Source organism: Leuciscus leuciscus (assembly GCF_965113295.1).
Source record: "Leuciscus leuciscus genome assembly, chromosome: 10".
In the NCBI taxonomy this organism is placed as follows: Eukaryota; Metazoa; Chordata; class Actinopteri; order Cypriniformes; family Leuciscidae; genus Leuciscus; species Leuciscus leuciscus.
The window spans coordinates 42,814,284-42,824,283 of record NC_138734.1 but is presented as its reverse complement, the minus strand read 5'-3'; the positions used below and the strand labels follow the sequence as shown (position 1 = coordinate 42,824,283).

General features: G+C 38.8%; 1 protein-coding gene across 4 annotated transcripts in view; it reads right to left on the bottom strand.

Annotated features, from left to right (window-relative positions):
* The window catches only part of LOC309507902 (transcription initiation factor TFIID subunit 4), a 109,910-nt gene that overhangs the window by 59,592 nt on the left and 40,318 nt on the right, over positions 1–10,000 (bottom strand). For all 4 annotated transcript variants that reach the window (XM_082182336.1, XM_082182337.1, XM_082182338.1 and 1 more), the window contains 2 exons: positions 5,617–5,747; positions 1,955–2,080 (listed from right to left, as the gene is read on the bottom strand). In XM_082182336.1, the coding sequence (XP_082038462.1) occupies positions 1,955–2,080; positions 5,617–5,747 (257 nt within the window). The remainder of the gene's footprint in view (positions 1–1,954; positions 2,081–5,616; positions 5,748–10,000) is intronic.

The window sequence follows — 10,000 nt, the reverse complement described above, 5'->3', positions numbered from 1 at the left end:
TTCAAACCCCTTAAAACCGTGAGACTTCAGCTTGCATAACGTCCCGTCCCGGAACAAAGTCACAGAGGTCGGCGTGGCCATTCACACTCACATCTGAGCTAAACTGTGTCGTTTTGGCCGGCCAGCGGAAATATAATCTAGCTCTGGCATTATAACGGCATTAGGCCGAAGGGAGGCGAGGGGGTCTTTACGGCGGGTCATCGTCTCCGAGCTGAATGAATTAATGATGGAAACGAGCCGAACTATTTCACTGCCGTGCTGCGGGCGATGGGAAAAGGGAAAAGGGAACGCAATCGCATCTTTAATTGGAAACTCCGTCGTCTGGGGTTATCAGGGGCTTCCAGGATCAGACACACACTCTCACATATAAACTTTCTTCAAACATCCGCGGACGAGTTGTGGGATGATGTGTGATCAGTCACAGCATGATGAGCTCTTTCAGTGCATGCAGACCTGATATACTGAGCCTCCTTCATAAAAGTGTTTCTGTGTGAATAAAAACATTCCTGTGTAAATTGCCTAATTTCATTATTGTAACTTGATATCTGCAAACTGGCAAAAATGAATGCAACAATGCCAAAAAGTTTTTATGAACGATTTACACAGATATTACAGTTCTGTGATTAGATTTTTAGTCATTTTTGTGTGTTTTTTGTCATTTTCATTTTTGAGTTATTTTAGTACATCAAGTTAAACTAAATGAAAATGAGAAATGTTGCTTTGGAAACTACATGAAATAAAATAAGTTTGTTTTTTACACTTATTTTTTATTTCAAGTAACGGAAATGTTTTTATTTTATTTTATTTTTATAAAGGTCTATTTACATCAAGATTTTCAAGCAATGAAAATTGCTTTTTTTATGACCTAAAACAGAAGAAACGTTCTCATCCCGGAACCAAAGTGAATCCCACTGCTTTCCAGCAGATCATTTATTGCAAAATTCAAGCATCTGATAATGACAAATTTACTTGATTTACTTGATATCTGGAATGATACTCAAAAACTCTTGTTGGTTGGTGTTTTATAAAAACCTAATATCTAATTCCAAAACTTTGTTTACAGCCAAACCCTAAATATGACCTAACATGTTTACTTGAAGAGTTTAAGTTAATATTTCAATAATTTATCAACACATTTGCTCGGTTAACGGCCACATGACATGCAGGTAAAACACAATGTTTTATTTTTAAATTAATTCTTTGTTTTAATTGTACGTTTATGATTTCATGAATTACTAACTGTTCACCCCAGTTTGGGAAACCCTGATGTTTAAGATGAGAGAAAATCACTGCATTTTTTAAGTTCATTGACTATAATCTATCTAGAGATCAGAGTAACTAATGGCTGACAAAATGACAAATAAATAAACATAATACAATTTAATGATGCCACTAATTTTACATAATATTTTGACAATTTCACTAAGCAGAAATTGATTTAAGGAATGACTCTTTTCTTACAATGTAATCATTTTAAAACTAATAAGCGTGTGCGATCTAACAGGTTTATTAGCTTCTCCAGCCGAGATCCCGTCATTTACGTTTACTTATTTTTTATTTCAAGTAATGGAAATGTTTTTATGGTTTTATTTTATGGTCTATTTACATCAAGAGTGACAAATCAATGAAAATCCCAAATGAATTTCCCACTGTTACTTATAACTCATAAAGGAAAGTGAATCACTCCTTTCCTGCAGATCATTTATTGCAAAATTCAGGCATCTAATAATGGCAAATTTACTTGATTGAATAGTAAAATCGTATTGGTTGGTGTTTTATATAGAACTTACACAAGGGAATATGGTTTTCTAACGATGTGAACATTTTAAAACTAATAAGCGTGTGTGATCTAACTGGTTTATTAGTCCAGTGTGCAGCGAAGTGAATGATTCCTGCGCTTCTCCAGCCGAGATCCCGTCATTACCGCTCACCACGTGAGGATCTGAGAGATTACCTTCGCTGCTCGGAGGAGAATCTCTCGCTCTCGCTCATCTTTCCTCTGCTTCTCCATCCGTTCCAGCTGCTCAAAAAACTTGAGTTGCGAGCGCACATCAGACGACTGCTCGTACCCCTCGTCTTCCTGAAGACACACACACAGAGAAAGAGCTCAGGAGACGTTTAACCAAAACTTCTGATACTCGTAAACACATTTTAACTTATTAATGAGTGTTTATTATGACTCAATGGTGATGAAAACCTTCTTCTTAGGCAGGTGAGACGGAAGTTTATGGGACTAACGCAAAAAACATGTTTACTTCAGAATGCGACCTCGATTGTTTTGTGCACTTCCTGCTTCTTTTCATTTTCTGACGCGCTCGTCTCTCCTCTCATCCCTGGCTCCATCTCTCCTCTCATCCCTGGCTCCATCTCTCCTGTCCTTTGTTGGCTATGAAGTCAGGACGATCTTGTTTTTTTGCTGATGTCAACAGAGTGTCTTCACACGGGCGCACACGGCTCATTTATAAACCAGCGGCAGACGCAAACCAACAAAACAAAAAGCCACAACACACACCAAACAGAAAAACAAAAAAACAAAACGTGCGTCCGTGACAGCGCTCCTCTCCGCTGAACTACTCGCCATGTACACAAATAAACAGCTTTTAAAGCGCTCCACCTGCTTTTCCTCCTTTGTGGGTTTGTTTTGTTCGTCGACTGTGCGGTTAAAGCATGAGTTGGACTCTCTGGCTGTGGCTTTGAATATTGAATTGTTTACCTGGATGCTTCTGTCTCTTTGTCATTTATGTGCCCAAAAGTTTCCATTTTAATAGCAGTTTTTCAGCAACACTTTGCAATACAATTGTGTGTGTTAAAACCTAAAAATGACCTAAAAATGAAAATTCTGTCATTAATTAGGCTACTCTCCCTCATGTCGTTACAAACCCGTGAGACTTTCGTTCATCTTCGGAACACAAATGAAGATATTTTTATTTAAACTGGAGAGATTTCTGTCCCTCCATTGACGGCTACGCAACTACCACTTTGACGCTTCATAAAGTTTATAAAGAGATCGTAAAACTAATCAATATGAATTGAGCGGTTTAGTCAACATTTTCTGAAGAGACTCGATCGCTTTATATGATGAACCGATTGAATTTAGGCTTTTATTCACATATGTATATTTCCTCACCGTCACATCCCTAGTACTGGCAAAGAGCTCTGTATGGTTGTTAGGGCATTGCTAGTGTATTCAAGGTGGTTGCTAAGGCGTTGCTAGGGCATCACTAGGCAGCTGCTAGAGTGTTTCAGTGGTTGTCAGGGCATTGCTAGGTGGTTTCTAGAGTGTTCAAGATGATTAATATGGCATTCTGGGGGGTTGCTTAGGTGTTGCTATGTGGTTGCTTGTGTATTCAAGGTGCTTACTAAGGCGTTGCTAGGGCATCACTAGGCAGCTGCTAGAGTGTTTCAGTGGTTGTCAGGGCATTGCTAGGTGGTTTCTAGAGTGTTCAAGATGATTTATATGGCATTCTGGGTGGTTGCTTAGGTGTTGCTATGTGGTTGCTTGTGTATTCAAGGTGGTTACTAAGGCGTTGCTAGGGCATCACTAGGCAGCTGCTAGAGTGTTTCAGTGGTTGTCAGGGCATTGCTGGGTGGTTTCTAGAGTGTTCAAGATGGTTTATAGGGCATTCTAGGTGGTTGCTTAGGTGTTGCTATGTGGTTGCTTGTGTATTCAAGGTGCTTACTAAGGCGTTGCTAGGGCATCACTAGGCAGCTGCTAGAGTGTTTCAGTGGTTGTCAGGGCATTGCTAGGTGGTTTCTAGAGTGTTCAAGATGATTAATATGGCATTCTGGGGGGTTGCTTAGGTGTTGCTATGTGGTTGCTTATGTATTCAAAGTGGTAACTAAGGCGTTGCTAGGGCATCACTAGGCAGCTGCTAGAGTGTTTCAGTGGTTGTCAGGGCATTGCTAGGTGGTTTCTAGAGTGTTCAAGATGATTTATATGGCATTCTGGGTGGTTGCTTAGGTGTTGCTATGTGGTTGCTTGTGTATTCAAGGTGGTTACTAAGGCGTTGCTAGGGCATCACTAGGCAGCTGCTAGAGTGTTTCAGTGGTTGTCAGGGCATTGCTGGGTGGTTTCTAGAGTGTTCAAGATGGTTTATAGGGCATTCTAGGTGGTTGCTTAGGTGTTGCTATGTGGTTGCTTGTGTATTCAAGGTGCTTACTAAGGCGTTGCTAGGGCATCACTAGGCAGCTGCTAGAGTGTTTCAGTGGTTGTTAGGGCATTGCTAGGTGGTTTCTAGAGTGTTCAAGATGATTAATATGGCATTCTGGGGGGTTGCTTAGGTGTTGCTATGTGGTTGCTTGTGTATTCAAGGTGGTTACTAAGGCGTTGCTAGGGCATCACTAGGCAGCTGCTAGAGTGTTTCAGTGGTTGTCAGGGCATTGCTAGGTGGTTTCTAGAGTGTGCAAGATGATTTATATGGCATTCTGGGTGGTTGCTTAGGTGTTACTATGTGGTTGCTTGTGTATTCAAGGTGGTTACTAAGGCGTTGCTAGGGCATCACTAGGCAGCTGCTAGAGTGTTTCAGTGGTTGTCAGGGCATTGCTGGGTGGTTTCTAGAGTGTTCAAGATGGTTTATAGGGCATTCTAGGTGGTTGCTTAGGTGTTGCTATGTGGTTGCTTGTGTATTCAAGGTGCTTACTAAGGCGTTGCTAGGGCATCACTAGGCAGCTGCTAGAGTGTTTCAGTGGTTGTCAGGGCATTGCTAGGTGGTTTCTAGAGTGTTCAAGATGATTTATATGGCATTCTGGGTGGTTGCTTAGGTGTTGCTATGTGGTTGCTTGTGTATTCAAGGTGGTTACTAAGGCGTTGCTAGGGCATCACTAGGCAGCTGCTAGAGTGTTTCAGTGGTTGTCAGGGCATTGCTGGGTGGTTTCTAGAGTGTTCAAGATGGTTTATAGGGCATTCTAGGTGGTTGCTTAGGTGTTTCTATGTGGTTGCTTGTGTATTCAAGGTGGTTACTAAGACATTGCTAGGGCATCACTAGGCAGCTGCTAGAGTGTTTCAGTGGTTGTTAGGGCATTGCTGGGTGGTTTCTAGAGTGTTCAAGATGATTTATTGGGCATTCTAGGTGGTTGCTTAGGTGTTGCTATGTGGTTGCTTGTGTATTCAAGGTGGTTACTAAGGCATTGCTAGGGCATCACTAGGCAGCTGCTAGAGTGTTTCAGTGGTTGTCAGGGCATTGCTAGGTGGTTTCTAGAGTGCTCAAGATGATTTATATGGCATTCTGTGTTGTTGCTTAGGTGATACCATGTGGTCACTAGTGTATTCAAGGTGGTTGCCAGGGCGTTGCTAAGACATCACTAGGGAGCTGATAGTGTGTTCCAGTGGTTGTCAGGGCATTGCATTCACAAGCAAACAGACAAATAAATACCCAATACATGACTAATGTTAGTGATTTAAATAAATCATTGTTTCTCTCCAGATATTTTAAGTGTTGAACAGCAAATTATTTTCATGTTAATGTTTGAATTAGTTTTTGCTGTGAGCAGATGAATGAAACAATGTGTGTTTGTGACACTAAAATAATGTTTGTGTCATTTGTAGGAAAACTATTTACAGCAACAGAATACATATATAAATAAAAGCCTCTCTTGCACACTGATCCCGTCTCGTACCTTACAAGAGTCCATTCTGTTCTGGGCGATGAAGGAAACTTTCTCCAGCACCGTTCGTAATCTGGACTGGGTGGCGTGAGAAATGAAGCTCACAGCCTCCAGCGGTACGTCCGTCACTCCAAACTTCTTAGCTGAAACAAGGAAATGCAGAACATATCAATAATCAAACAAAACACATCACCGCACAGATGTTTGGAAGGAAGTCCAACGAGAGAAAATTACATCTGTCCTATCTTATAAATCCTCCACAAAAAAGGTCCAATGTGTGTTGAGAAAATCACGGTTTGTTGTGGTGAACTGACACGACCTGCGTTTAAAACACAAATATGCTGAGGTAGGTTTGCAGCTTCTGTGGCTCATTTTCAAACCTGATTTCCTGAAATTTCAGAAAAATGAGTTTGGATGAGCCTTTGTGGTTTGGAAGGTCGGCAAACCTGATCCAACCACCCAGAAGACTTAAACAAGCAACTTTGTCTCCGTTGTTTCTCCTAAAATTTCTTATACAGACACAAAGTCAATAATTATCTTACACTAAATATATAGAGCTGTAAAATAGCAGCACAGATCATTTGATATTGGAGGAATCTATTGAGATCTTATTAGGATCTTGGCAAATCTGAGCACAGTCTGTGAAATATTTGAGAAAAATAAGAGTGTCGTTTTATCATGAGAAGCATCTGAGAAACAAGAGTAAACGTCTCTACTTCATCTGACTGCTACTGAGGAGAAACATTTGAGATCGACTTTTCAATTCGTGGTTTTTCTTTCATATGAAAAAGAGATAATGGGAAAAGAAAAACAGCTCTTTCACGTGAGGTGACAACTTTTACTTTAAAGGATAATTAGCGCTGGAGTTTTAAAGGAACGCTGCAAACCTTCACAGCCCTTCTATCTACAACATCCCCGTCTTTAATTTGCTATTAACATAAGTTCTCCTTCCACTATTATTTTAAGAAAATCACACCAATTATTTAAATCGGCCGCTAAACGTGCCGAGAGTGTCCTTAATGACTCCGAACGAGATCTTACAAGGGAACAAGTAAAAAAGAAATCTTAGGAATGTCAAAACATGAGGAGTTTCTTAAGGCTACGGCTCTTTCAAAAAAAAAAACACAGGAAAGATTTAGATGAACTGAGGAATTTCTTTTTAGTCCGGGGGGGAAACAAAAACAAGCTGGTTTTGCAGAGGATAAAATCTTTGGCAAATCTCTTAATGCAGGTTTACCTGTGTTTTAAAATTAGACTTGGAAGCGTCAACTTTTCCTCCTCGTCACCTATCAACAATCTATCAGAAGAGACAAGCTTCAGTCAGTGCAATTACTCTGATCTGATGCGGGTTACATGAGACACCTGGAACCAGAAATCTGCACAGACAGAGCTGCGGTCTTCATTCGGTCCTCTCAAGCTGATATGCATGAACTATATTTACATTGATGCATTTGGCAGATGCTTTTATTCAAAGCGACTCGCATTGCATTCAAGGTATGAATTTGATTAGTTCATGCATTCCCGGGCAACCGAACCCATGACCTTGGTGTTGCAAGCATCATGCTCTACTGATTGAGCAGGAATGCACACACAAAGCATGCATTTCATGTTAAGTAAAGGTAAAAGACATGATAACGGTTTAGGAAAGATCTTTGTGTACGAGGGTGAATCAGGGCATTGGGTGTTTGTGTGCATTGAGTTTTGTTGGGTTGTGTGTGTGCATTTCTCTCAGATTGAGCCGAGCTGGCAGGATTTGTGCCTCCCTTGGTTTGCTGTCACCTAAGAGTTCTCCAGCAGCCCATCATCGACACCACACCACACCGGCCCGGCCCAGCAGGGGGCGCTTCGTCCTCCTACACACACTCCTGCACCTTTGAGAAGAATTACACGCTTCTCCCAGCGACAGCTCGATGCCGACGCTAACGCGCGGTAAAACAGAAACCCTAGGGCTTCTGACGCTTAACTGAGAGATCTGATGTGTAGCGAACACGAGGGTGAGAGAACAAGTGCTAGTTTAAACTAGTTTGTGAGGAAAGAACTTTCTACATCAGATTCTAGTCTGAAAATGGTGCATTTTGTGAGAGAAATCGTTCTCCGTTTAGCAGTAAATTAGCTCGACTCATCTGAGACATTTGTAAACTATACAAAGCAAATCACACAATTACGTGTTTGGGAGCCAGTCTACCGCTCGATATAATGGTGCGTTCAAGTCATCTCGTAAAGATCGTATTTACGAGTTGAACGCACATGAACGCCACCACAATTGCGTAAATACGAGTGGGAAGCTCTGGGTTTTCTTTAAGCCCTGATCTTTACGAGAATACCACAATACTTAAAGGTATTTAGCAGTGATATTGTCAGGCTTTTCTATTTACAGCGCATTAAGCTAATTGCCTGCACAGAATATCATGGCATTATAATATAACAATGTAATATGTAACGATAAAGTTTGCGGTGGCTTCATAAATTAATTAAAAACATAAAAAAGCAAAGCACAACTGATGCACATTTCTTTGTTCTTCATTTTCTAGAACTACAGTTTAAGAACCTTGCTGTATTTTTGTGTAATTAATTAAGAGAAAGTACACCGCCATCTCACTCCCACGAGAGTGACTTGAACGCACATGCCGTCGTAAACACGACTTCCCAACTCGGAAGTACGAACTTCCCAGGAGGACTTGAATGAACTAGAAACCTCATTTTCTACACATTCACTATCAAAAAAAAAGAGTCTCTTTTGCTCATCAAGGCTGCATTTATTTGATCAAAAATACAGTAAAAATTGTGAAATATTATTACAAATTAAAATAACTGTTTTCTATTCGAGTTCATTTCTGTGATCAAAGCTGAATTTCCAGCATCATTACTCCAGTCTTCAGTGTCACATGATCCTTCAGAAATCATTCTAATATGATGATTTGATGCTCAAGAAACATTTATAATTATTATCAATGTTAAAAACAGTTGTGCTGCTTCATATTTTTGTCCTCAGATGAAAAAAAAACATTTATTTGAATTTTTGGCCATTATATAAATGTCTTTACTGTCACTTTTGACCAATTGAATGCATTCTTGATTACTAAAAGTAATTACTTTATTTCTTTAAAAGCTTCAAACGTTTGAATGGTAGTGTATATTCTAGCGTTTGTTGAGGAACGTTCCAGGTAAATAAACATGTTGACAGATATGCGGATACAGTGCAAATCTAGGCAGACAAACATTCAGCTTTCATCACAAGTGGCTCTTGCAATGTTCTGCTCTTTTTGTTATTTATATACACAAACACAGAAGGATGAGTCGAACATTTTTCCGTGGTAATCAAACCACTTTTCCATGTAATGACCTCTTTAACAACGTGAAAACGGTTCCAGATCCAGTTGAAAAGATGCAAAACCACAAATGTAAAAACTAGTGCCGGGCAACAATTCATCACGATTAACCGCATCCAAAATAAAAGTCTGTGTTTACATAATATATGCGTGTATACTGTGTATGATTATTTTGTATATATAAATACACACACATGCATGTATATATTTAAGAAATATTTGCATGTATATACTGTATACATAATTTATATATATATATATACACTACCGTTCAAAAGTTTGGGGTCAATACGATTTTTTTTTTAAAGAAATTAATATTTTTCTTCAGAAAGGATGCCTTAAATTGATCAAAAGTGACAGTAAAGACATTTATAATAATGCAAAATATTTCTTTTTTAATTAAATGCTATTCTCTTGAACTTCCTACTGAAAGAATCCTGAAAAAAATTAATCACGGTTTGCACAAAAATATGAAGCAGCACAACAGTTTTCAACTATGATAATAATCATAAATGTTTCTTGAGCATCAAATCATCATATTAGAATGATTTCTGAAGGATCATGTGACACTGAAGACTGGAGTAATGATGCTGAAAATTCAGCTTTGTTCACAGGAATAAATGACATATTACACTATATTCACATACAAAACCGCTATATTAAATTGTAATAATATTTCACTATTTTTCTGCATTTATGATCAAATAAATTCATTAAAAATTCAGCTTTGATCACAGGAATAAATTACACTTTATTATATATTCACATAGAAAACAGCTATTTTATATTTTCATAATTTTTCATAATTTTTTACAGTATTTTTGATCAAATAAATGCAGCGTTGATGAGCAGAATAGACTTTTCAAAAACATTTAAGACCCCAAACTTTTGAACAATAGTGTATATAAAAAAAAAATATATATATATATATATACATGCATGTGTGTGTATTTATATATACAAAATAATCATATACAGTATACACACATATATTATGTAAACACAGACTTTTATTTTGGATGCGATTAATCGTTGCCCAGCATTAGTAAAGACGTGTTTCTACTGGG